Below are 27,939 nucleotides of genomic sequence, written 5' to 3'. Positions count from 1 at the left end.
TCTCTGAGTAGGTAGCATTGGGTACAGTGCTCGGGATCCAAGAGATCAGTGTTCAGCTACCTCTGATCTGTATGTGCAACCTTAAATCCATGGAATGGGTGGAGGGGGTAAGGTACCAAAACTGTTTAGCTGATTAAATAGACCACTGCAGGTCTTGTCTAATTAGGGGAAGCCCTGGCATCTTCCAGTGTGCATACCCAGGAGTTTCATTTCAGTTACACAAAACGGAGACAGTAGAAACAATCCGAATCACCACTAAGATAAGTACAGGCAGAAGGGGAGTACCAGCATCTAGCCAGACCTCGAGAGAGACCTTTAGATTGAAAGTGTGGCCCTCAAAGACTACAGATCCCACTATGCACTGCTGTTATTTTAACAATCTTAATCAAGACCGTGCACTAGCTTGCTAGCATTGCGGTAGGGTCGCCAGCATCAATTTTACTAAAGAGGAAGGTGGCTACGGGAAATCTGTAGACCATGTTTGGAACAGAGGCTTCAGCTGGGCTCCCCTTGAATTAAACGTTGGCAAAGAAACAAATGTATGAAATGAGTGAAGGTGATGATTGGGTTTTGGCTGTATTCCAGTGATCCCTGCCTGGCAACGGACTGCAAGTATGCCAACAAATTCCACTTCCACTGTCTCTTTGGGAACTGCAAGTATGTGTGCAAAACCTCTGGCAAAGCAGAATCCCACTGCCTGGACCACATCAACCCCAACAATAACTTGGTGAATGTGCGAGACCAGTTTGCTTACTATTCGCTGCAGTGTCTCTGTCCAAACCAGGTAAGAGTAATTCAAAAGCAGTGTCCTGGCCTGAGGATATGCATGGGAGAAGCATGGGCAAGAACAAGTAGACAACACAATAGGAAGTGAGGCCAAGAGGCTCAGTCCTGGTCTAATGACAGATCCACGGAAGGGCCTCAATTACTTGGTCTAGCAAAATGTTTGGTTTCCATCAAACTGAGAATCCCACTGCTTTTGTGTTTATTTGACTTGAGTGAAGAGAATGAGGAAACTCGAATGATCAAAGAGACTCAAGATGAAGTAGAATAAAAATTGGTGATGACTACTCGGAAAAGCCACCAGTTAGGGGGAAGTGATGGAATCTTAGCTGTGTGTTGGGGTCATTCATGTGTAGAATAGTGCAATGCAGAATAAGTGACCGGGAACAAGTTTGCATTGTGGCTTATGGAAGATGAAGTAGATATGATCCAGAGTATCAGTTCGGGCCTCTCTCAGAGGGAAACCATTAGTAGCAGGCAAATGAGAGTGTGTTTGTTTTAGATCTGCTTAAAGCAACCTGCCTTTTTGCTCCCTTCTAGCACTGTGAATTCAGGATGCGAGGGCATTACCACTGTCTTCGTCCTGGCTGCTACTTTGTGACTAACATCACCACCAAGCTGCCCTGGCATGTGAAAAAACATGAGAAGGCAGAAAGAAGGGCAGCCAATGGCTTCAAGTATTTTACCAAGCGAGAAGAGTGTGGCAGACTGGGTGAGTCTTCTCCACTCCCCTCACACCCCCCTCACTCTTCCCATGTAGTCTTTTCTACATCCTGGCTAAGAATACCATGAGCTAGAGCATGTGAGCTATGCTAGAGATGTATTTGGTCATTAAATCACTAAACAAGAAACAGACTAAAACAGAAATCTGCTCCTGATCTGCCTGAGTTGAAGCATGAGGGTTCCTTTTTTCTCAAATAAACCAAAGACCTTAAATGACTAGAAACTGTAGTATAGAGGATTTTTTATATATATATATATATATATATATATATATATATATATAGGCATACACCTATATATACTTACCTGGAGATACAGGTTCCCCGGTGGTATTGATCTGTCAAGGCAATTTTTTTTTTTTTTTTTTTTTTTTTTTTTGGCACTTCTCTGTCTTTGGGCCTAATGCCCGTCTTGGGCAGAGTTGAAGGATGCTCTTAGGAGGAAAAAAAAAAAAAAAAAAAAGCATATGGGAAATGTCTGTTCTGATGAGGCTCTTGTTCAAAGGTCCTTCTGCACTGACCTCCAGTTGCTGCTTCACCTGACTCCAGGCAGCTTCAGATTACTTTTTTTGTTGTTTTTTTGTAGCTGTTGCCAGGGCTGCATACTGAAAGCCAAAGGGTAAATAGCGTGAGACAGAGGTATGGAGACGGGCATTCAGTAAACTGCTCCTTCCTCTTCTGACCCTGTTCTCCACAGCCACTTGTGAGCAGCAGGGAGTCAGCGCTGTGCCTTGAGCCCAGCCCTCCACCAGCGCACGGCCGAAGGAAACACCTGCAGAGTGCACAGCCTCAGACCGTGGCATGCCCACTTGCCAAAACCATTAGCAGCACTGCAGCAGTTATTCAATCTAAGGGCCTCTAGTGTAAAGCTGGTAAAACAAACGTGCAGCAGCAGAGAGCAGAATGAGTTCCCAGGGAGGTATCCTTGAGCTGAATGAAGCCCATTGCTCTGCGCTGTGGGGGGGAGTCCCTAGGGAAAGCTCCAGCCGAGCGCCATCCTGACCTGCTGGCATTCACTACCTGGGAGTCACTTAGTTGCCTTGTGCCTTGCTGTTGTCACAGACCCAGCCTTCCCTATTGGTCCTGGCTTAAGGTTGAAACAAAAGAGAGTTCAGAATAACACTTTTCGTCCTTCTTGGCCATGCCATACTGCCTGCCCGATGCTGTTCTTTCTTGGGCATTGCAACCACCATAACCAGGGCCAAACTTTTCAGCTTTGCATGCATAAAAAAAATGTGTACTCAAATGGCAACTTGTTTGTGGTAACCAGGGTAATAAGTGTCAACACTCCAGTGCCAGTACTCACCTAGGGCTCATTTACACATGTCAGTAGATTCAGCAGTTGCTGTTATTTACTCAACTTTAGGTGTTTCAGGTGATAGCAGGGGCTAGACAAAGCAGGACAATGATATATGACACCCAGCCTACACGGCTGCCCTGGCAACGGGCGAGTCTTCACCTGCCCTTTGCTGATACCATTTCAATCCCGCCAGCACTGTTTGTTCTTCATCCCGAAGAACAGCGACGTGATGGGGAGGGCAAACGAGGTGGGGCTGTGGGGGAGTGGAATACCTAAACAAACAGCAACTTGGCTTGCACATAAAACGCTATCTGTGAGCTAAAGATGGGCTGGGTGATTCGGGAGCTGTTTGGCAGCGAGCTGTCTGCAGGCTGTGCATGTGTCAGCAGTGTTTATTTTGGGAGTGAAGGGGTACATGCATCCAGCGGGATGTACATATGCCTGTAGCTTGGGCTTGCCATGCATTAAACGTACGTTTTAACCAACACTGTGCATTTGCCTATGTAGAGACAGGCAGCACGACAGGCTGGGGTAGCTGGATGTGTTTGTGTGGGTGTCGATGGTTATACCAACGTGTAAACGCACGTCTACTTCTCTGTACAGCTCTCTCTTTTAGGTTAAGTATGCATATAGCAGGTGCAGAAGCACCGGCCTGCTTTAGGGGCTGTGTAAGTTTATTAACACACAGTGGATCAACAGATAGACTTTTATAGATACGTTTTTTGTGCCTGTAAGCATAGGTGGAGAGAGAGGGAGAGAGAGAGAGATATGTATGTAAGTAAAGGCAGATGGGTGTAGGGAGATGAATAAAACTGGGGCTGTCTGTAGCCCTGTACCTGAAAGTCTATAAGATGATGTACAGGGGATGACGGAGAACAGACACAACCTGACTGTTGATATTGCTTTTGCTGCAACAAGCCATTATTTATCAGCTATTGAATGCAGCATCTTAACAGCGTACGCAAACTCCCAGCATGCATGGCAGTGTCTGCCAGGAGCAGAATGTGTGAAGTGCTGTACACCAGGAACTATATAAATTGTTGTTTAGTAGCTGCCCCTCCCGCACTACAAATGTGGAGTGGCAATAAACACTTGCTGGCTCTTTCTGTCTGACCAGAGAGCATACACTGTCCAGAGCTGGGGCTTTTAAGAGACTGCTTTTCTGTTCTGAGAGCACAGTTAAAGGGAAGAAAGGAACTTTTCATTTCAAATGTAATTCTGAGCATGTATTTTCAATTGTAAATTCTGTGATAAAGTTAGAAGTCTTGGTTTTGTTCCCTTTGAAAAGGAAAAGGCACTAGCTCAGACTGGGGAGCATTAGGCACTACTAGACATAATGGCAACTTTCTTCATCTTTACATAAGGAGGGATGGGGCCAGTTCTGGCCCACTTTTTAAATCTATGTACCATGCAATCCTCTTTCACAGTTGCTCAGCAGGCAAAAAAATGTGGTTTCTATCATTCAGGACTGTTCCTGAAGAACCCATGACCATGGATAATCTCCAGTCTACCAAAAGTCCATATAGCAGCAGCCCTGTCCTGTCTCCAGACCATCTTCCCTACAGTCTTGCTCTCTCTTGGTACCTTTCCTGTACTACATACCTTGGCTTTGTGTCTGCAGGTTGCAAATACAACCAGGTGAACAGCCACTTCCACTGTATTCGAGAGGGCTGCCAGTTCTCCTTCCTGCTCAAGCACCAAATGACATCCCATGCCAGAAAGCACATGAGACGGATGCTGGGGAAGAATTTTGATCGTGTTCCTACTCAGGTGACTGGCTGGTTATTTATGTTGTAGCTTTGTATGTAGTGATAGTCCCTTTGGTTGCTGGCTGCAGAACTGCATTAATGCCAAGATGCTCATACCAAACTCCTAAGGACACGTCTGCACTGGGGGATGCACCTGGGATGTGTGCGTTCACCTAAGCTAGCTTCAGCTGGTTTGACTTCTGTCATATGAGGAGAGACGACATCAAAGCATTACTTAGTCTAAACAGCCTTTCCTCATGAGTTGTGGAGAAAAACATTTGAGAAGGATAACACTGAAATATTCATATTTATAACTTGCATGCGCTCCCTCCCCACGCTCTCAGTATACACCAATTGGCTTATTAAAATTAAAGTGCTTAGGATGTGGAAGAATTGAACATGCTGGTTAAAGCAAACATTTCCTGTTGCACATAAAGAATTATTTGCTGCTTCTAGAAACACAAGTTTCAAAATTTCTCTTCCTTTACTGATCTGGCGTTACACTGGGGCTCTCCTTGTCATCTCAGGAAGTAGCAGGGTAGTGCAGTCACTTTTGTCTAACACAACTGGGAGCAACTGCCAGATTAGCTTTTTCTGTTTCATGAATAAATTGAAGAGGTTCAACTGCAGCACTGACCTACTGCTCAGAATGGCAGCACTCCTGCAACCTCCTGTTTGTTCTTCTTACTCCTTGGCTGCATTAACTTCCACTGACTTAAGAGATGAAATGAGCTGCCTTTATTTAAACACCTGTGACTAATCTAACCCTAAGGACATCTGGTATATGAAAAGCAAAAGGTGCTATCTGTAGAAGCAAGATGGGAACCCTCTTTCATTCCACAAGACAGGAATGAGCGTTCCCTGTTAGTTATCAAGTACTGTCAAAAAGTTAATCGTTCCAGTCTACTGCTGTTGAAATTAATGAGTTCACACATGCCAAGGAACTGGTGTTACTGTTATGGCAGCTTTTGTTCTTAAAATTAAGTACTCAGGTACAAGAATCAAACTCAGATTTAACAAACAAATTTTCCTCCACTACAGAGCCCTAAACCTCCTGGTACACGCAGAGCAGAAAATGCTAGTTTTGACTTCCATCTCCTTCACTGGCAATCCCATGTCATGTTAGCAGTGGAAGAGTAGTAATTGTGGCCAAAGCAATCCCAAGAGTATACAGTGCACATCTTAATCTACTGCTGTGCTCAGCCCATGGAGCAGTCCAGCAAATAGCAAAAAGAGAATGAAACCACAAATCGGGGCATGTAGCAAAGCTAACAGATTGCTGTACTGCCACTGCCTGTCTGCATTTAACCATCCTAACTCTATTTTTTTCCCATTCCTGAGTGCTCGGTAGGCATTTAACGGTGTGTTTGGATATACATTGCTTCTGGGTACCTACTCAGACGTAACTATCCAGAGGAGACCATGCCAAGCCAGGCCACAGCAGCTGCACGTGAACAGAGCACAGCAGCAGACACACAGGTCACTGGTTTCAGTCTGTGATCCCCTGTCGCCGTGTCTCAGCATGCAGGCACTAGGGCAGGCATGTCAGTAGTCGTATTCCCAGTCTCTAAATGCAGCAGGACCTACACAGTAAGGTAGCAATGCCAAGATTAACACCTCCTGCTTTTGAATGCATCAGAATCCACACACCAGGATATTGGTGCCAAGATTAACACTCCCAGCCTCTGAGCGCATCACAATTCACATACCAGAATACATGTGCCAAGTTTAATGCTCTGAGCTCCCAGTGAAGGAAGATTCATGCTCCTAGCCACAGTGCCATGGGTTCCACTCACGAGCATGTTCCAGTTATCCCTCATGAGCAGTGGCAGAGGGAAATAAACATGCAGACAGATGGTTTTGGTCTTGGCATCGTGCTTTTGGTGTGAAAGTCCCCGTCCTGTTTTCTTGCTGCAGGTTATTGGCCACACTCCAAGAAATGAAAATCTCCCCCAGGTTGGCAGCATGGCACCCAGCCCAGCCTCATCAGGAACCCCAGCTTCCTTTCAGGGACCCCCGAGCATGATGGACACTGAAACAGATGAGTACATGGATTACACTGGCTGTAGCCCAGGGGGGATCTCCTCTGAATCTTCCAATATGGACCGCAGCTGCTCCAGCACTCCAGTGGGCAATGAGAGTACATCAGCAGGTAAGGAAGAAGGGGGGTGAAATGGATCGTCAGTTGCCTGCTCTCTTGGGAGATAAACTCATGAAGAGAGGCCAAAGGACAACTGCACCTTAAAATATAAACTGCACCAGCTTTATGGTAGTTCCTCTTACTAACTTAGCTCCCTCCATCTTTTTGGAGAAGAGATCCGTCAGAATGTGCACTTCAAGGGTCCATGAACTAACAGCATATCTTTCTTCTCCCCTGAAGAGAGGTTTTTATCCTCTGTCTTGGAGTGGATCTTTGAATAACTGATTTAAAAGGAAAAAAAAAAAGAGTTGCAGGGCTCTTCTGTCCCTGGCATTTCCCATTATCTTTTTGTATTTCTTTGTGCAGCATCTGAAGTCGGGCATTTTTTCTGATACTGTTGAGGTACAGAGAGGCTGTACAATAGCAAATATTATATACAGGAGGGAAAAAAAGACTACCGCATCTTCAGAAAGCAACATATAAAAGCAGCTCACTGAGCTCCCTGCCTCATGCCTCTTGTGCCACTTTGTCAAGTGTTGCACAGAGGAGACCTCCATCATTCTCCTCTTTTTTGCAGTAAGTTTCTGCCATTGTTTCCTGCTTGCAAGGATAATGGGTAGCCATCTCCCACTGCCCTGTGCTACAAAATTATCTCTTCAGTAGTGTGGTGTCTTTTATGAATTCTGTTATCATCTAGTGTTGATTCAGGGATCTCTTAGCTCTCCTTCCCAGCGTTAGGTGATACATTCTAGATAAACTGCCTCTCTGAGTTTGCTTTAATTTCAAATACGTTTTCCTACTCTGCCTTCCCACCCCAGACCGATGAAGGTTATCAGATAGCACCTCTAAACCACGTTACCTTCATACAAACACTGCTGGGTCACGACAGTGGGTGCCCCATGGCATCAAAGCTCCTCCAAAGAGTCCTGGTAGGACAGCACTTCGTAGCTCTCTCTCCCTTCTCAGCACAACATCCAGCCCAAGTCACACGTCCTAGGAAATGCGCCCCCACTGCTATCCAGGTAGTGAGCAAGTCCCCCTGCCCAAGGTGTAAGACAACCCTCACGGCTGTTAGTTGGTACAAGCTGGCACCAGATGAATGCACAAGGACCAAACAAGCAGGAATTTCTGCTTGAAAGCCTGTGGCTCTTCCCCCACACCACTACAGCCACCTTACCTTCTGCACAGACAAACCTCCTCTTCCTGATGCTGTCAGTTCCTCACCTTCCGTTTCTTCTCTGTTACAATTCTGTTTCATACATTTGTGAATGTATTTTCCATTTTCATCATATTGCTTCCGCTCCTGGGTTCTCATTTTGGTTCTTTTGTGTTTTTTGTTTTGTTTTGTTTTTGTTTGTTTTTGTTTTTCTTTTTTTCTGCTTTTTTTTTTCTCTCCACATTCTCCAGGCTGCCTGGTTCCTTCTACTGCTACTGCTGCTGCCGATGATGCTACCCACAATGTACCACAACCTCAGCCACCACCTCTGCCTCCATCTTTCTCACAAGCCCTGCTTAGGTCTCCCCTTCCCACCCTCCCCTATCTTTTTTCTCCATCTTGTCTCTCATACTCTCTGCTCAGTGCCACTCTTGGATCCAGCAGAGGCATTGTCATGCCTGCCGCCAGCACCACTGGGTTTTCGCCCATCATTGCCACTCCAACTCCAGTAAAAAGTGACGTTCCCTTAGTTCAGGATGCAGCAGGTAACACTTCTTTGCTTTCTCTCTTAGTGTCCTTTGCCCATCTCCTTCCCCACTCACCCTGCCCACGTTTTTCTCGGCACCTTTGGGTCAGTAAAAAAAGCCTGTGTCACTCTGTGCCTCACTTTACTTTATCCAAGGGCCCTTCCATGCCTACTCCAGTTCTCTGCTGATGCAGTAACCACAGCTAAAACCACAGCAAATCATTGTGAAAAATGTAGAGCAATTTCCATGAATTCCAAACCATGAGATAAATCTAACAAAATCCACAGTTAAAATTCACTTTTTGCCTCTTGGTAACAGCAGGGTGGCCACAAAGCAAACTTTTGCTCATGTAGCATTTATGGGACTTGGACTTCCAGCTTAGATCTTGTAGGCCACCCAGCTCAGTGCCTATCAGTCTGCTGCACACATCTCAGCAGGTAAATGTCTGACAAGGTACCCAGTTCCAGTATTTTTATAGCTCCTTTAAGCTTCACTGCCTCCTATTCATATATAAAGCCATAAAATTCAGAGCTGCTTTCCCCAGTGCAAGTAACAGAGGGAAGTACAGTCAGTGTCACTACCATGACATCATCAGACATCTCAGGCTGTTTCTCACACTCTGTTATTTGCATCTGCTCTTACAGCTGCAGAAAATACATCGAGAGTTTTAGTTTCAAGCTGCCATGTTTCCCATGTGTGACTAAGATCAGAGATGTCTCAGGCTGGGGATTCTCATTCCAGCTGGGAATGGTTTTTAGGGTGTGTCTCAGCTTTGGCTTCTTTTCCCAACTCCCAGCTCTTTTCTAGTTAATTAAGAGCATATTTGTGCTTAAAGTTCACACTAAAGAGGATTGTGGCAGCCTATAAATGTCCCAGTCATTCTTCCTGCTGGCTTTAGTGTGTGCATGTGTAGTAATGTACAAATCCAAGGCGAATGGTTGGGAGCATGGCTGGAAGACCAGCTCTGCTTGGAAGTTCAGAGGTTTTTGTCACATGACTTGACAGGAGAAGCATCCTTGCCCTGTCCAGAGAAATGTGTTCCAATGAACAAAATACACAAGAAACCTTTTTTTTGCCTTTTTTTTAACTGATTTGCATGTGACCTGAAACATCTTACCTTTGTGCTGTGCTTTCTTCTAATTACATATTTTTGAGTTTCTTTTCTTTTTACCTGTAGATCTTCATATAGTTTCCTGAATGTTTACATTAATATTAATTTTAAAGACAAGCTTATGGCATGCGCTTACCAATGAGGTTTGCTTGGGATTAAATCTGTTGAGGCTTGTAATCTTCAGCTGGGCGTTAGGGACTGAACACTGTCTAGTGGCTAATGAGTGTAGGAGGTTCTCTTCTTTCTTTTTCATACACTTGCTCTGAAACTTTGCCTGTATGAGAAAACAAAATTGGTTTAACTAAAGTTATAAATACATCTGTTTGAACTGTTGTAAGAGCTGGGCAGATAAACTGAGTTTAAAACGGGTCAAATCTAAATTCTACTTATTTTGCAGATAGTCTGTCTTTTTTCTAAAAATGTCTTATCTTGTGTTGCTGTCTGAAGGCAGGCAAGACTACCACCCATATTAATGATGAAAGACTTAGTGGTTTGGCTGTAATTTTTTTTAAATGAAGGAGTAAGGAGTTGATCTGGATAGCAGTGATTTGTGCAGGCAATGATCTGCCTGGAAGCAGAGAAGTGTATTTTACAATACGTTTGCAAGGAGGAGCAGGCAGTGGTCACAGATTGTATAGCTAAGAGCGTGCTAATATAAAACTGATAGTGATAGAAAGTTACTCTTCCACTGGTAGGCTGCCTAAATTAGCCTTAATATGCAGTTTCCACCAGCTTAAGAGTCAGTAAGATGGTCTCACCACAGATGCCCCAAACTGGCATCCCTACTCACAGCAGTAGGATCAGCTTGTCTGAGCACAAGTGCTGTGTAACGAATGGGGGTGGAAAATCTTTTGCTCTTTGCTCACCCCGCAATCTGTACAGCCCAGGCACGTGAACAACCCACTGTACGAGGAGATTAGCTTGCTGCTACCCTGTCCGTAGACTTACATCTATCAGTAGTGTCAGTTTAACTTTTGGAGGCTTCCTTGGATAATCGCCACCTTCGTTTAAAGGGTTGTCAACCGAAGGGCCAGATATGGCGAAAATAGTATCCATCACTTTTAATACCTGCTTATCAGCCAGAAAAAAATAATTCTACACCATTCAAACAAATGACTGTTTCTTCAGTCTCCTAGATGAGGATGCAAGCTGCTCTGGACTCTCAGGCCCCAGGCACTGCATGTCACAAATCATGCCTCTGTTTAAGAGGTTGGCAGTTTAAGCATGAAGATGGAGGGGAAAGCAAAAAAAAAAAAAAAAAAAGTATGTTTCAGTTGCAAGCTATAATTTCCAATTACACTCACAGTTCTGCACCTGGTGAGAAATTCTTCTTGCCTCCAACCTTGTCTGTGCTGCATGTTGATACTGGAGATTGTGGTTTGATTCTGGAAATAGCAGGGAGAGAAGAAAAAAAAAAGTTAACAGATATAATGAGGTCGAGTCCTTGATGTCAGCTGGATCCTAGGGGACGTGAGCACTAGCCAGTTATGCTGGCCCTGTGAATGAAACTGGAAGATAGATGAGGGCTCTTTATTTACTAGGGGCATCACGTGATTTTTGAGACCCAAGGGAAAGCTGTGGAACTGGTATTTTCTCTCAGAGTCCACTGGCTAGTGATGATGAGAATTAGCCCCATTGAACATCTGTCCATCTGTCTTTCTAAGTGCACTCATCGTAATATGTAGGCTCATTACAGTGAGGGATGTTGCAGACTCCTGGCCAAAGTCCATCCTATTTCTATAAATCCCCCCCTTGCACTTTCAATCACGCATGGGATCTTCCTTCACTTCCTGCTGTCCTTGGCAGTTGTAGTGTATTACAGTGTCCTGCTCACGAAGAGCCTGGATAGGGGAAAACACTACACACGTGCCAGTTTTTAGACTGCTTAGACTCATTCACCACTTGAACCCCAGTGAACTCCAGTAAAACACCTCAGTCCTTGGTCTGGAACAATGTAAACTCTTCGGCATTAAAGTCTGATTTAAGAGGAAAATAGGACTAGAGACAACTAAGAAGCAGGAGAAACAGAGAGTTGCAAAACAGAGAAGGAGCAGCTGGTACTTGGACAATACCAGGCTATACGAGAATGGCAGTTAGAGGCCAGGTGGGATGTGCTGGAAATTGAGGGAAGCGATGGGCAGCGGGCACCAGCCACCCGTGGGCCCAGAGCTGAGGCTTCCTTACAGCCCGCGAGATGAGCTGCTGGGTGGGAGCAGTTGCAGCTGTGCCTTGGCAGGTACAGAGCTTGCCAGGACGGTTAGGGGATGAGGAGAGCCCTGTCTGTCAGCAACGCCACTCTTCGCTTTTTCTCCTCAGGGAATACCATCACTATGCCAACTGCCTCGGGGGCCAAAAAGCGTTTTTGGATTATTGAGGACATGTCCCCGTTTGGCAAGCGCCGTAAGACTGCATCTTCACGCAAAATGCTGGATGAAGGGATGATGCTGGAGGGATTCCGGCGCTATGACCTCTACGAGGACTGCAAGGACTCCAGCTGCCAATTCTCTCTCAAGGTTACCCACTACCACTGCACGCGGGAGAACTGTGGCTACAAGTTCTGTGGCCGCACCCACATGTACAAGCACGCCCAGCACCACGATCGCGTTGACAACCTGGTATTGGATGACTTCAAGCGCTTCAAGTCTTCACTGAGTTGCAACTTCCCAGACTGTCAGTTCTCTGGCAATAGCACACACTTCCACTGTCTGCGCTGTGGCTTCCGCTGCACTGACAGCACCAAGGTGACAGCCCACCGCAAGCACCACGGCAAGCAGGACGTCATCAGCGCTGCTGGCTTCTGCCAGTTCAGCTCAAGCGTGGACTGCGAGGTGCCTGACTGCAAGTACAAACTCAAGTGCTCCCACTTCCACTGCACCTACCCTGGCTGCAAACACACGGTGGTGGGCATGTCCCAGATGGACTCGCACAAGCGCAAACACGAGAAGCAGGAGCGAGGGGAGCTGCCTGCCATCTCGCCCGGCCCCGAGGGCCTTGCCCACTCCACTCTCGAGTATGACATCCAGAACTCTTCCATCAACCTGGACAGTTCCCTCAACCTCAGCACTGACAACAACAGCTCCCTCTTCTTCCTGCAGAACGCGGCAGGCGTGGGCCTCAATGATTCCCTGGACCTCAGCAAGAAGCAGTCGGAAGCCACTGAGGGTCCGTCACCGAGCAGAGCCGGGACCACCCCTCAGGAGAGGGGGGCAGCGGCGTCTGGCTCCGGCGATGTGGAGGACGAGGATGACTCTTCCCAAGAGGATGAAGAGGATGACGAGGAGGAGATGAACGAAGAAGAGGAGGATGACGAAGAGGAGGATGATGATGACGACGATGAGGAGGATGATGAAGAGGAAGATCTGAACACAGATTCTGAAGAATCGCTGCCCGACCCTGAGGGCCTGGCCACTAAAGATGATGGGGAACCAGAGGAGGCTGCTTCTTCCACAGACCACGGCGATGCTTCCAGGCCACAGGGCGAGCCAGCCCCAGCCCTTACTCCAGCCTCAACTCCTGCTCCGGCTCCAGCTGCTGCCCCAGCCTCTACCATTGCTCCAGCAGCTTCTCCTTAATCTTAGAGACAACAGCAGCAGTGGTTTGGTTTTGCTCTTACACAGAATTACTAAGAGGACCCCATATGAGGCAAGAACAAAGATTGGGATGGCAAATGAAAAACAAACTCTGTGGCACACGCACGAGAGAGAGGAAGGAAGGAAACCCATAATCCACAGGCCCCATAAGAGACAGGTTCGCAGCGGGACTGGTGCTGCATCACTTTGTTCTGCACATCACAGAACACGGGGGCAGGACGCAGCAAAAAAATACCCTTTTATACAGACACGGACCTCGAGGGTACCAGCTGCTTCTCCTTGCCCCCTGAATGGTGCGTTGGGCCTGCGCCCATCTGGGGACCCTTTGTTATAGGTGGGGTTCTATCCCCCCCATTTTTCTTTCTGGGTTTTATTTTTCCATGTTTTCAGTTGTACGATATTAATAATAATCTCCACTTCTTGGAGGGGGGTGGGTGGGAACAACAGGTAATGAATTTTAGAAATATATATTTGTGTGTGTGTCTCTTCTATATATATAATGTACACACACACACACATATATAACATGCAAGGAATTGGTGTCACAAAGACGACTAGCTCAGCTTTTGCCAGTGGGAAGGAGGGGGTGAGGGGTGCGCTCTCTCCCCCCCCCCCCCCTTTCTCCCTCTCTCTCTCTCCTTTCTCCAGCATTAAATGGATGGCATCAGACAGCAAGGGTGGGAGTGGGTATTTATTGTCACATAAATGAGGACGCATTAATGAATGAGCAGGGGTGGGAATGGGACACTCCTCTGTTCTTCCAGATCCTTTTTACTATTAATGATAATAATTTTGAATGCTATTTATATTGTAAAACTTTCTCTGTCTACAGCTGTAGGGCACCTCTCCCCATCCCTGCTGTTCTGCCTGTAGGGATTTAGCTGAAGTAACTCGGGAAGGGCGCAGCGGGCAGATAAAGGGTTTGTCACACTGGAGGACTGGGGTTAATCTCCCATCCAGTTCCATCTCATCCCAACCCCCAGGTGCCTCCCCTCTGTGGAGGGCGAGGCGTTTTTGTGGTGCTTCAGTATCCCCATCTCAGGAGGACTCGGTAGAGTCAGGAGGTTGTGAGCTGGCACGCTGTGCCACGGTGCGGCACAAGGAGCACCGTTCTCGCAGAAGAGCGTCCCAGCCGTTAAAGCAGCCTTGCAAATACTACTTGCTCGCTGACCCGCGCAGTCGCACGATGACAGGTATGTCCCCACCCCCAAGCCCTCCTCCCCGGCCTTTCATCGGGGACGGACAAGTCTGGCTTTCTGCATGGACTGAAATGTAGCTCTGGTGACTTCTGGGAGAAGGTGAAGGCACCACTGAGGAGGCAGGAGAAGGCAGGCAGATGTTCAGGGTCCCTCTGCGGGACGTTCTGCTCCGCCTGGGGTCTCCTTTGCTCAGCACTAAGTGGGGGCTGTTCTGCAGCACCTGCAGGGCTATTGGCCCAGGCATGGGGTTTGCAGCCACAAAACACGAGGCTGCCGCAACCTACGTGGCCCAGAGAGATGGGGGGAGATGCCAGCTGAGGCCAGGATGTAGTCCAGCTAAAAAATTAATGCATTTCTGGGTCCATGCTGATAAATTTTGCCAAGTAGGCCTAATAGCTTGGGCACTGCACGAGCAAATGGATTTACTATGTTGGGACCTGCCACCTCCAGAAGCTTGGGCTTTCCCCTGGTTACAGGCACTTCCCTGCTCTCTTTTCCTAGCCCAGTCTGGGAACACACACTACAGGAGGCTGCCCAGGACTCTGACAGGTGAGACAGTAGCTGTTTGACCCCAAATCCTCACCTGAGTCTGAGAAAGAGGGCTTGTCTATATAAACACAGGCTCCAGAAGGACTAGCTGTATGAATTAGTTCTGATAATAGCTATTTCAGTGCCAGTTTGTAAGTATACCAGCCTAGCAAAAGGTTCCTTGTGTCTGAAGTTTGTCCCCTTTTTTTTTTGTTTAAATCTAGTTATTTTTTTTCCAATGACATGCAGCCCCCCCCCCCCCCTCCAAGAGCACTTCGGCTCCAAGGGATCCCCGTAATTTGTTTCCACCCTGAACAGAAAAAGGCCTCAAGGAGTTTAGGTTGCCTTTTTTATTATTATTATTATTTCCCTAAGGAACTGGTGCAGATCAGGTCTGATTTATAAGCAAGCAGATCAGCTGTGTAAATGTGGGGACAGAATGCTCAGATAACGTTTCAAAAAGAAAGGCAAAAAAAAATTAAGAAGTTGTACAGTATTTTTCCTGTAAACGTTATTCCTATATATAGAACAAAAGAGAGACAACCCATGCCAGGGGGACGAGGGGGGGGGTCACCTGCCTTCTGGACAGCCCTTAGATATGGTTAATTGTGTGCAATTTTTATTCTCTTTTATTATTTTTTTTTCAATTTAGTGTTTGTTTGTAGGGGGTGGCAGGGGAGGGGGGCCTTAAGTCTACGTTTTGAGGCTGACTTCACACTCCTAGCACTGACCGGAGCTGCACGATTCCGAATTTTAACTTGAATTTTGTAGAGGTGAAACAAATGAAAACAAAACAAATGAAATATTGTTATTACTAGTTTGTAGTTTATTTAATACTTTGGAGTTCTTTTCCTCTATCAGTTATTTGTGTGGCTTTTATTTTTATAGGGTTTCATTTTTTTTTGTTTGTTTTTGTTTTGTTTGGTATATCCCCTGCCCTCAGTTGTGTGTTTTCTAGCACAACCCAATTCTTGAATATAATGAAGCTCTCGTTCCTGGGGCCGAGTGAGGGAACGAGGGCCTGGAATTTATAGAACTGGGATGGGGTAAAATTCCTAACTTTACCGGCATTTGCTGCAGGTTCTGTACTTGTACATTTTTCCCATATTCAACTACCCAGATACTAAGGTGATGGGCTCCAGGAGGAACCCTCAGACGTAACACACGCCCCATCTTGCCGAATAGCTGTTTTTACTCTGTACCGCTGAAACCACCCTGATGGATGTCACTGACTTCGGGGGGGGGCAGGACCGAGCGCACTGCCTTCAGCACCACATCCCGCAGGTGTCAGGTGAAACCCGCCCGTGAGCGCTGTCAGCAGGGCACGCAGGGCAGCCTGGTGGCAGTGCCAAGGCCGGGGCTCACTTTGGCCACTCGGTACCACTCAGGATAGAGGGGCTGCGTCCCTGCTGCCACCAGCTGGGAACCCGCACCTGGACACGGCCTCTGTACCTCTTCCCCAGGCCCATCTCACCAGTGGGCACGCAGTGCGTCACTGCGGGACGGTGGGAGGAAGCAGCGGTGTGTGGAGGAGAGGGGTAGAGGATCCCGGTAGCTGGAGCCGGACGACGTGCATCGTCCCAGAGGCAGCTTTAGGCAGGCGTGGTCAGCACCACCGGGCCAGGATCCGTGCTGACGCGGGGCCGTTCCGCACGTGCCAGAGGGGCCTGTGTTTATCTATGCACACCATTTTCTCCCCCAAGGCACCCTACTTCTCCCCGATGTCTCAGCCTTTCTCCCAATCCTTTATCACCTCCTCTCCAGGAGCTGGCACAGGGTATGAGATTTCTCTCCCAGCAGGCTACTGCTAAACTCGGCATCTGTGCGGGGCCGACCCCAGGCGGCCAGGTTCCCTGGCAGAGCCGTGGCCACGCTGCCCTCACAGAGCTGGCAGCGGGCTCATCCCACCCCCGGTGCACTTCTTGTCCTACCTTCTCCAAGCCTTGTTTCTGTAAAGCTCTTACTACGTCTATATTTGCAACAACAACAAAAAAGTCAAAGTTAAACCCGTCTTTTTATTCTGCCATGTTAAGGCTTTAATTCAGCAAAATTCTTAAGCACATGCTTTCTGAACCGGCAGAGATTTAAGCCCGTGCTTAAGTGCTTTTCTGAACAAAGGCCCCAACAGCACAAAGATCCCTATGACAGCAAGGTGGTTTTCACTTCAAGCTATCATATCAAGAGGACTGTTAATACAATGCTATTGAAATAAGTGCTTAAAAGAATGACCAGAGAAAGAGAGAGAGATTCAACGAACTGTATGAGGAGGGGGAAAGAGGAGAGAGGAAACGGAACTGTTCTGTCCAAAACAAAATGAAAAACAAACAAAATAAACCTTGAGATGGACCCTCCTGATTCTGCTACCATTCACTGCTGAAGAGCAAAAAAAATGAAATAAAATAAAAACTATTGACTAGATTGTTCATTCTAGCCACAAACTCAACTGGATTAAAGTCTGCGTGGAAGGAATTTTGTAAAGAAAAAAAAAAAGTAAAAAATTTTTTTCCAATGTAGCAAAAAAAAAACTTTAAAAAAAGAAAAAAAAAAGAAAAAAAGACAAAGAGGGAGAATTCTAGCCTTTTGTAATATCCATATTGCACACTAGGACTATAAGCCATTGCTAGCTCATTTTGAATTTTAAATGTGTAATTTTTTTGTTTTGTTGTTGTTTTATTTTTTTCTTTCCGTGGGGGAGGGGGGAAATAAATGCTTGAACCACCAATGCTCTTTTTAATGTTTTATAAATATGTATGTGTATATATATAAATATAAAAATAATATGTATGCACATATATATGTGTGTGTGTATATATCTATATGTATATACATATATATAGATATATAGATATATATATAGGTTTTGAGACAAAAATGCAGAAAGTGAAAAAAAAACACCCTAAACAGGATGGTGTGCTCTGATTTACTTGAATCTGGTCTCTTCAGCACCTGCGTTATTAAGAACTGAATATTTTTCCACTTGAATTTAGTGCTATTAGAAATTTAATATATGTGTTTTATTTATTTGATTTTTTTTTGCATGACTGATGCAAGGTTTGACATTTTCACTCAATAAAAACTGGAAAAAAAAACAACAAAGTTTCAAGTGATCGAGTTGTCTTCTTGATTGAGGAGGTGTTTTATTTTTTGGACAGCTAACAAGTCTTGGAGCAGTTCAGGTCTTTTAAGGCACCACGGTCCCAGTAATGTCCCTGCACCCATTTTAACAGCCACTGTTTTAGCACCAGCACTATTGGTGATAAGTGCAGAAAGAACAGGCTTCTCTTTTTACAGACTCTGGCTTCAAACTTTTTAAGCAGCCCTGCAGTTTTATTTGAAGTATTCATCAGGGCCCCTGATGGCAGCGATGCTAACACCTCTGTGATTTGCTAAACTGGGGCCTGAATTAGAGATGCAGCTGCTTGCATTTTGACTTTTCTCTTCCCACATTGGCCTGCAAACTCGAAGTGGTGAACTGGGATCCACAGTGGCACTGTGCCTGCTGTAACCCACTTGAAATGTTACAGTGACATTCAAAGCTCACTAAGTCAATACATGTTCGACTGTCACCCTAACAAAATAGAAGCGGAGCATGAATGAAACATCCTGTCTGCATGGAAGGGGTGGGACTGGTAACTCCACTAATAAACACTAAAATGCAATGCTGAAGCCGTATATTTTTATAGCACAAGAATACATAAATCTGTATGCCATACATCAGGATCTGAAAGAAAGCATTCCTACCTGACCACTCCATAGCTTCCTCCTGCTGCTGACACTTGTATGCGCCACGTTTGCAGAGTGAAGCAACTGCCACTGGAGATGTGAAAGTCTTTTCCAGGCAAGAGGGTGTCCTTACATCCACAGTGCGACACAGCACTGCCGTGGTGCAGCCGATCCAGCAGTTGTGAGCGCCGGCTGCAAAGAACAGTAGATTAGATAAAAGCCTGGACACTCGATGCTGCTTGTCCCCACCATTCTCTTACCTGAGACTCATGCCAGGCCTGGGCAGGGCCACACCAGCGGCAGCCCTGCTCTGAGCGAGGCAGACAGGGACAGGCAGCAGATGCCAGGATTGAGCTCCCGGGAGGTTCCGCACCACGGGCGGGCGTTCGGGTGTCTGCAGCCAGCCCCTCGGCCTCGATGGCAGCCTCTGGGGGGGCAGACCTGCACCGAGAAGCTGGCCTGGCGTGGAACGGGGCTCTGCTGCCTGCCCTGCACCATGGAGGTGGGGGGGCAAGGAGCAATGACAAAGGTCTTGTTTTACCCAAAGAAAGCCAAGAAACCCCCTCCTGCTTCGTTTGTCCCCCACCATTACAGCAGCTGGGTGCCTGCACCTCTGTCCTCCCTGCCACCGGACAGAGAGCCCAGGAGCAGCGAGCAGAGCTTGCCAAGCCTGACACACTGGCAGCAGCTGCCTCCTTATTAGCAGAGAGGATTAGACTCCTCTCTCTTTCAAAGCCCCCTGGTCGCTCTGCTGCAGCTCCCAGCCATCCTGTTTTCAGATGTCATTATCTGAACACGCTCTTAATCCGACCTTGGAGCACAGAGGTTTGTTCTCACTGGAGCTCTGCCCACAGCACACGGGATATTTACATCACTGCCTTTCCGGGGGGGCACGACACGACTCACGGTTTGAAAGCTCCTGCTGGAACTTGCCTGCTCTCTGTGGAGCTCTCACTGCACTCCGTAAAGGAATGACTAAGTCGTGGGAGAAGCAGCGAGTTGAACAAATCAAAGCCTCAACTACTGCGTTTGTTCCAAGCCCTCGCAACTGTGACAGTGCAGCTCTGCAGCTGCAGCTCTGCATCCAGCCCCTGTGCTTGGGGAGCCTCGGGCAGGGAAGGCAAAGTGGCAGCAGGCACCTGGCAATCTGCTTGTTTTGAAGTCTAGACAAAAACTGAGCGGTTGCTGCTGCTGTTATGCATTGATTACATCAAGCCTGTCCCTCTAACAGTGGTTTTGGAGTGCAGGACCCTACAGTTACACACACATCCACAAAACTACACTGCCCAATTTACACAAAGCACTGGATATTGCTTTTCAGCACACTACAGGTCTTGCGCAGCACCCACCAACACAGACACCCAGAGAGGGAATATCCCTTGGCACCAGCCCAAATATGCAGCTCAAGCAGAGGAGCCCTGCATTCTCCTTTCCAGATGATTCATAGACTTTAAACCAATACAGGCAGCAAAAGTTCAATTGCCTCAAAGAAACAGCATTCAAAGTATGCTAGGACACAGAATAGGAGAGCAGATGGTTCTCCTGCTGCTTCCCATCACCCTGGTTTTTAGATGTCATTAACCAAACGTGCCTAGTCCAGCTTAAGCACAGAAACCTGTCCTTGCTGGAGCCATACGGACCAATATGGACAGAAATAAAGACAACAGAATATGCCTGTTGGCCTAGAATAAGGGTAATGGCCATCCTGGTGCCTCAGTAAGATGATCATCACAATTTGTCCAACTACTTCTTACAGATAGTCTAGCAAGAGGGCAGCCAGCAGCAGGTGTGCAGAGCTGGTGCCCAGAGAAACCCCGCACAGCTTGCTCAGCTGAGCAGGGAATGCAGGAAAGCATGCCTGGCTGGGAGGATATTTACTCTGGTAGCACAATGCCTCCTACACCCCGGCAGAAGGAAATTTGGAATTCTGATGCTTACTGGTACGGAGGAAAGGCAGCTTTATGACGCACAACACATACTGGGCATAACTTGCAGCTTGCAAGGACCGAGGCTCAGCGCTGGCTTCCTGCGGCAGACTGACATTAAGAAAGGCTTGGAGACCTGCTAGGGAAATAGGGCAGTTAGACAAGCCCACCTTCATGCCTCTAGAGAATGAAATTCGGAAGGGAGGAGGATTTTAGCAGAGAAGGGCACTGGTAGAGTCCCTGGGTAGGAGTCTGCCCAGGGAGCCCATGGGAACCCCGCTTCAGGAAAGGGGAACTACAGCCCTGCTGCTGCAGCTTTAGAGAAACCTGCTGATGAGAAAATGGGACCTGCCCCTGCCCCTGATCAGGGGGCAGGACTGGAGGCTCCCTGCTCTCTTAGAAGACCAGCAAGAGTTATTCTAACACAGCCTCTTCCCTGTGACAGGACAAGAGGCCAGAAATGGACACTTTGACAAAACACAGACACAAAAGGGAAAAAAGAAAAAAAAAAAAAGAATTCACACAATGGAGAAGAAAAAAAGAATCGAGCCAACTTTTGGTACAGCCCATGTTGCTCAGGTATGGGAGCTAAGACAGAAAACAGCCATTAATAGATAACAAGTAGCTAATAGGTAAAAAAATGTCTTAAGACTTCAAGGAAAAATATATTTTCATTGGGCATAGTAATGCAAAGCACAAACCCTTTCCACGCAGTACGGTTCTGCACCAACAATCCCGCCACGTGGTGCACACAGACTGCATCAGCTGCTCGTGTCCTGGCTGAGATTTGCACTTCTGGGCTCTTGCACCCGGGCACAACCCCGTGCTCTCAGAGCCGCAGGTGCCTCCTTGAACGGCCATGGGAAGCCCTTCCACAGGGGAAGCTCTTGGGGAAAAGGGAGGAGAGGAGCCAAACAAATCTCTCCCTCTTCCCTCCCCCCCCACTTGCATTCCAGAGGACTGAAGCTTTAAAACTTGACAATAAACTCTCACATCATCTTCAATGGGAATGTGAACTTTAAAGACTTCTCTGAAAGTCAATGAGCCGCTCGTAGCTACTCCAAACAAAAAGCCTACAGGTAGCTGGGAAATTTTGAGTTTCACATATACACACATGCAAATGAATAAATGATTTCTGTCTTTCTCTACAAACCAAAGCTGAACTTGGCTTAATTTGACCAAACGGGGGAAGAGCAAGGGCATGCATGAACATATCTGCACACAAGACTTGCACGCTTAGAGCAGCGGGTACAGGTTTGCACAGTGCTTGTGTGGGGACGGGGGGTGTGCCAGTCTGGGTGAATGAAGCACACGCTAGCTTGTGAAGGACCTGCGTGGCTGCCATTTCTTGCACCTGCTATATTTTATGGGTATCTGTAAGCCAGCTGCTCTGTGGGTATGCGATGCCACACTTGCATGGCTTTTCATAAGCCTGCAATTTTTTTTTGGTCTCACATATTGTGGAGAGAGAAAACAACAGATTAGGGTGTCCACTTCTAGCAGAGTACACGGGAGGCCTTGCACACAACTTCAGTTCCACGGACATGACACGGGTAAGGATAGGCACGATGCATCTTTATATCAGTGCTGTAGACACCATAGCTCAAATCCAACTCTCGGGCAGTCAGCCCTGCTCTTCGGGTCTCTGCTGCCCTGAACCAAGCTCACCAGTACCTGCAAGCTGCCAGCACCTCACTCTGGAGGCAGCAGCCTCTCCCAAAGGGCTGGGGGCTGGCAAAGGGGGCAGAAAGGCACCGCTCAGCACCTGCAGCTCCAGCGAGTGGTGGAAGGGAGGACAAGTTCTTCGTGGTGGCCCTGGGGCAGGAGAGGGGCTCCTGGCATCCCTACCACGCATCCTCCCGCACACGTCCTCCCAGCAGACGGGAGTGGGGCCCCTCCAGCAGCAGGTCCCAGCCCCTTCCCGAGACGGGCAGGGTGCTCTGGGCCCAGGTCCTGCTCTTGTCCCTGAAGTGCCCCAGCCCCATCCTGATGAGGAGGGGTGACCGATGGAGGCGGCTTCCCTCCTTCCTTTTGCTCTTTTTTGGCAGGGAAACTTTTAAACAAACAAATGAAGAAACACTGAGGATTTAAGTAAACAGACAAAGATTTATCTGACAGGCAGACTAAGGAGCCTTTCCCTGCCCCCTTCCCTTCCCACAGGGCAGGGTGCTGCCTTGTGCTCTCATTACCCACAGCTTCTGCCCCGTGCCCTTGCTGTCACGAGCGGTCCCTGGGACTCTCCTGCGATCCTGAGGCCGCAGCCAAGCTCTGCTGAGATACCAGAGCCCTACAGCCCGCGACATCAGCGAGGATACAACAAAGCCATTTGATCTGTGGCCAAAGCAAGTCAGAGAGCCCCTCAGAGGGAACCAAGCTGGGTCATCCAGCCGCCAGGCACTGCCCCTGCGAGCCCCGTCCCGGCTGCGCCCAGGGGATGGAGGGGAAGCAGCTCTGGCCGGTGACCGGGCAGCAGCGTGTCCCCCTGCCTGTCCCCAAGGCTGTGATGGAGCCACCTGCGCAGAGAGGGCTCCCCGCAGCCAGCAGGGACCAGGGGCATGCACGGTGTTCCTCTACTGTACGCGAGGGATCGGGCTCTGCCTGAGGTTTTTAGAGCTGGGAACAAAAGGAGGCAAAACCCAGGTGTAACAGCGTGATGTTCCAGCTCCAGGCACCTAGCTCATTCTGGGGAATGGACACGACTGCAAGCCCCGACCTCCCTTTCACACCCAAAACTTGTGTCCACTGCAGTGGAAGAGTTGGTATTACTGCACGGCGAGGAATGGATACACAGATATAAGCAGGCAAACGGGCACAGCACCTGCTGTTCGTGCTGTCTGAGGGCAGGAAGCAAAGAGCAGGTCCTCCACGTCGGAAAGCTGCAGGAGTTTAGCACAGAGCCTTTTGTGCATGCACACGTCAGTTTAAACTGCTTTAACTAAAGTAAACTGTTCAAGGAGATGGAAGGATGTCCACCCCAAAACTTCCTCTAGTTTAATCAAATCATTACAGAAATTAATTTTAAAGAGGTGTTACTCTGGCTCCACACAGATAAAACCCCAGTACCAGTTATCTAAGTGGTGGGACAAAGTTGAAAGCAGCCGGTGTCTGAAGTGGTAGGGAGCAAAAGGGAAGAGCATCAGGCAACAGGAGACAGGCAGGCACGACGGAGGGCTGAAACACCAGCGGGGATGCTGTACGAACAGCCATGCCAAGCAGACAGAGTGACTGAGAGACAGACAAGCAAGCTGGCAAAGTGACAGACATGAAAAGAAAAATAGGCAACAAATGCACCAGCTGTACTTTTCGATGCTCTGAATCAGCCCTACCCAGCAATCACCTCCTCGCTCGGGAGACACAGTCCTAGAGAAAAGCAAGTATTTTATCCGAAACCAAAAAATGCAATGTAACTCCCCTCTCAGCCCCTCTTCGGGCATGTTCTTGCAGCTAGCATCACAAAAGATCTCTCATCATTTGCACAAATACAGAAGGAAAAAAAAAAAAAAAAAAAGGTTAAATCCTTCAGCAGATGCAGAAAAGAGGGACTTGGGGGGGGGGGGGGGAACAGGGGCATTCTTCTAAGATGCTCCATACTGTAAGTAACCCCTGAGCAGTCCTTGCAAAGCATTTGGGGAGATTTTTAGTCTGAAAGACACTTTACAAAAATAAATTGTAATTGAGTTTAATAATCTTCCCCTTTCCAGAAAGGGCCTGACAGATGCTGCCTAGTGCTCACTTCTGCCCCATTTCAAATATTTTTACCTTATTAGGATGAAATATATTATTTTTCTAATGAAAGGAGTTTTTTTTTTTTTTTCCAAAGAGCCGGTTTTCCCTTCGTCCAGCTGGTGCCTTTATTAGGTTAGTGCTTGCTCCCTTTTGGGGATGGGATTGTTTTTTTCCCTGAGCTGTGAGAGACCATGCCAGCCCCTCAATCTACAAGTGCGCAGCTCAGAGCTTCTGCTGCACAGCAAGTGAAGGACTTGGGCCCTGCCCTCCATCCTCCCTCTTCCCTGCTACCCTAGATTCACCTTAGGTACACTTCCACTATTTTATTTTATTTTTTATTTTTTTGACAGCGTAGGCTGTGGTAAGGGCCAGCCTCCCATCAGCATACCAGGTGGACACAGCTCAAGGGTGACCACAAAGGCTGACTCCCGAGGAAGCAGCATGGTCTGGGAGATAGGAGGATGAAAGGGAAAATGAAGGAAGCTGGACGCTCTCTCCTGCGCCCTCAGGTAAATCATTTCCTCCATTTCACCTCCCAGCAGTGTTTATTTACATTTTCTAACTCTGGAGGCCAAGCCCCTCTCTTCACTTGCACTTGTAGCGGGACAGAGCTCAAGTCCAGGCTGGAAGACTCACCTCGAGCTTCACACCAGCTTTTGGTGTGCTGGGTCACCCCCACAAACAATTTGTGCTGCACGTACGGCTCCACCACACGGAAGGGACCTTCCGAAGCTCCCTGTCACCAAAGCCTTGGGAAACACTTCATGTGCTCCACCACCTGCTGGGTGTGAAGGCTCTAGCCAAGCATGGAGACCCCAGCCTGAACACACAGGTTTGCAACAAAAAGTAACCCTGGCCCTGCTGTCCCGCCTTGGTTTCCCCCAAGCATCACGCTGCCCCACCAAGGCAGATTCTGTTTCTGTAAAAGGCACTGCAAATGTGAGCACCACGGCAGACACAGACCGGGTTTTGTCTCAGCCCTGCCCCAGGCAGCAGCCCAGCACGGTGCCTCCTACCAGCGCACACTGGGGGAGCCAGGGAGCCCTGCTGGCCACCCTGCCAGCAAATCCCACCGCAGGGTGAGGTGGCCACTGGAAACGCAGCCAGTTCCCTCAGCCTACCGAGGACAAAAGCAAGCGAGAACACAGTTATTAAAAAGCACTTACTTGCCAGAAGCTGCTGAGTCGCAACGTGCAAAGGCCAGGGGTAAAATGTCTGCCTCGAGGCCGGGGCAGCTGGTGGCGGGGCAGCACAGACCGCTCAGGACGGGGGAGCAGCTCCTCTCCCACAGCTGTGCAGCCCAGGCCATCAGCAGCTGGGGACATTGGGTGCAGCTGGGGACATTGGGTGCAGCTGGGCGGTGTGCTGCAGCCTGCACCCTGTGCACTGCGGGGCACAGCTGGTAACGGGCTGGGGCTTTTGTGTGAGCTGCAGGAGCTAGCATGAAATTTGGCTCCCAAAGTTTGCTTTTTCTGCAGCTTGTCTTTGTCACATCTCATTATTCACCAGCTGGTACTTTTTGTCATCGCGTGGGGAAACCGAGGCACGCTACAAGTAAAAGGCTCTGCAAAATGTCATGCAGCAAATTAGCAAGATCACGAGGGACCCTGCAATCCACCTCCTTTCTGATCCCAAACACTGTTAGGTAACACCCTGGCCTTGCAAAAGGCAATAAAAAAATTCTTCCTGCTTGTGACAAAGGTGCACATAGAGCTGATTTGTCACATCTAGGGGTGAGGAAGGTTGGACAAAGACCATCAGGAGTCATGTCTCTTTTAATCCTTTCACACTTTGTCACATTTTTTTGAGTTCCCCGTGTTTCTCTTGGAGCTATTGAAAAGGGAGCTTTTATATCCTTAAATTACTGGAAAGCACCAGCCTGACGTTAATTCCTCCAGGGGAGAGCACAGGCTCACAGGGTTTCACTGGAACGTGCCCAAATGACACTGTTCAGAGGGAGCTCCCTTCACCCACTTTCTGCCCTGTACCAAGAACCTACAGAAACCATGCTGCGAACCCACTGAACTTACCAACCTGAGTGCTGTCGTCTTCTGTGCCAAAGCCAAGGCTGGTTACACTAAAATGCAGTCCTTGAATTATCCAGGTGGTGAGTGACTGACTCCTGTGCTGTCTTGTTCTGCAGAAAAAGGGTTCGCTACCTGGTCATCTTTAGTTAATGTGATGTGACCTCAGTGCCTACTAGCTGGTGAGCTAAACAGCAGCTGATATAAGCTTGTTTCTAGCCCAAAAAAAAAGAAAAAAAATCACAAGTTAGCAGGCAGGTTACGTGGTTCATTGGGACCAAAACACTTGCCCTGAAACTCCTGCTATGCTGGAAAGAAAGGCAAGAAATTAGAGGCTGAAGAATAACACTCATGATTCCCAAAAATACCTACTGGCAAGAAGGTCTGGCTTCTTCCAAATTCCCTCCTGGTGGGCTGGATCTCTTCAACGAAGTACGCAAGACCCCATCAGCAGCCAGAGGCCCAGAGTCAGATTTTTTGAGCAATGGGCTACAAGGGAGCTTTCTGTGATTCATATCGGGTTGGGGCAAGGAAAAAACGTGACCTATGCAGCTGGTAAAGGTTGCAAGAAGCAAAAGCTAAGGGAGAGAAAAGGGCAGTTGAAGAAAACTGCCTTTTACTCTGCACCAGAAATCTTAAGGTAAATTAATTGAACACTGGGAACATGGAGGAAAGGGGGGAAAAATGAACCCGCAGGGATGCTTGTACTGTAAACCTCGTAAGTCACTCTGCAAGGCACATACCTCAGCAACATATTTTCCACATTTCACCAACTGCTGTTGTCCAGGCACTTTCTATTTTCAAAACCTTCTATGTATATAAAATGTACACAGGCAGGACAACACTTTTTCATTACATCCCTGCGTTCAGTCGTGTTTTCTTCTCACGAGGATTCTTGGCATGGAGAAATGAAAAGTGCCATCCCTTAATAAAAGCCTGTCCTTTTAAACACTCTCAAATTTGCCCTGTTTTAGCTAAACGTGACGTTCTTTGTGAACGTTAAACAGCGGAGAGAGAGACGGAGAGGGAGAGGGAGACACACACACACTCACTCACTCCTGGGGAAGATATTCGTCCATTTAAGGAATGAGAAATCATCACATTCAGCAGCAGGTCTAAATACAGTAATATGAAGGTCCCTTTCACTCCCCCTGAGCAGGAAAATGTCACTATGTACCAGACACCCAAATACTCAGGAATCAAGTAAATCCCTCATTTTTAAGGAGGGAGCCAAACACTTCTGTTGAACAACGATGGGGCTGCAGTAGCTACGAGCTGCTGTACGCCATTTCTTTCAATGGCTTCTGTGCCGACCTGGCAGGGTCAGACCAGTCATGGGATACGGCGCAGCATTCCCTGCCGGCAGATAAGCCTCGGGGCCATGGGATATCTCACACGCTGCCTTCAGCACCTCCTGCTGCCAGGGTGGAACGGAGCGCTGCGCTGCATTCTGCACCCTGCAGAGCCTCCTGCTGGGAGGACGGGGACCAGAGGAGCTGCATTTTACTCACCAGTGACACATCCATCATCTCACCCTCTGCAACAACGGAGGCAACCTAGAATTACGGTGGTGTTGGAGCTGTTTGTACTGTACTTTGTATTGCACTTCCACCATTCTCTACACTGCCTCCTGCTGACATAACCTAGGACTGGAGCAGTTAGAAAACAAACCAACCACAAATGTCCATCAGGAAACATTTTATACGGACTGAATTTCTGTAACCTCCCCTCTTCCCT

At 47.9% G+C, this 27,939-nt stretch overlaps 2 protein-coding genes across 9 annotated transcripts in view; one reads left to right on the top strand and one right to left on the bottom strand.

Moving 5' to 3' along the window:
* The window catches only part of CASZ1 (castor zinc finger 1), a 183,652-nt gene extending 165,752 nt beyond the window's left edge, over window positions 1–17,900 (top strand). For all 8 annotated transcript variants that reach the window (XM_083802600.1, XM_083802602.1, XM_083802601.1 and 5 more), the window contains 5 exons: window positions 586–784; window positions 1,324–1,495; window positions 4,427–4,575; window positions 6,471–6,705; window positions 11,804–17,900. In XM_083802600.1, the coding sequence (XP_083658726.1) occupies window positions 586–784; window positions 1,324–1,495; window positions 4,427–4,575; window positions 6,471–6,705; window positions 11,804–13,059 (2,011 nt within the window). In that variant the 3' untranslated portion in view covers window positions 13,060–17,900. The remainder of the gene's footprint in view (window positions 1–585; window positions 785–1,323; window positions 1,496–4,426; window positions 4,576–6,470; window positions 6,706–11,803) is intronic.
* LOC310883011 (uncharacterized protein) lies at window positions 8,577–27,863 on the bottom strand. Its single transcript, XM_083802625.1, has 4 exons — window positions 20,466–27,863; window positions 18,546–18,719; window positions 10,792–10,872; window positions 8,577–9,761 (listed from the first exon to the last, which is right to left on the bottom strand). Exons 1-4 carry the CDS (start codon window positions 20,626–20,628, stop codon window positions 9,697–9,699), a joined length of 483 nt encoding a protein of 160 aa, XP_083658751.1. The 5' UTR covers window positions 20,629–27,863; the 3' UTR covers window positions 8,577–9,696.
* Window positions 27,864–27,939: the final 76 nt, after the last annotated feature.

This window comes from Anser anser (genome assembly GCF_964211835.1).
Source record: "Anser anser genome assembly, chromosome: 17".
Lineage (NCBI taxonomy): Eukaryota > Metazoa > Chordata > Aves > Anseriformes > Anatidae > Anser > Anser anser.
This window is presented reverse-complemented; position numbering and strand designations above follow the sequence as displayed.

Excerpts from the sequence above, each read along its gene's own strand:
- LOC310883011 (XM_083802625.1), bottom strand. The coding sequence starts at position 20,628 with ATGAAGGTGGGCTTGTCTAACTGCCCTATTTCCCTAGCAGGTCTCCAA. Across the intron at positions 18,720-20,465 it reads GCTGCCTTTCCTCCGTACCA|CCGGCGCTCACAACTGCTGG; the intron begins GTAAGCATCAGA and ends TGTTCTTTGCAG. Across the intron at positions 10,873-18,545 it reads GGAAGCTATGGAGTGGTCAG|AATCAAACCACAATCTCCAG; the intron begins GTAGGAATGCTT and ends TGCTATTTCCAG.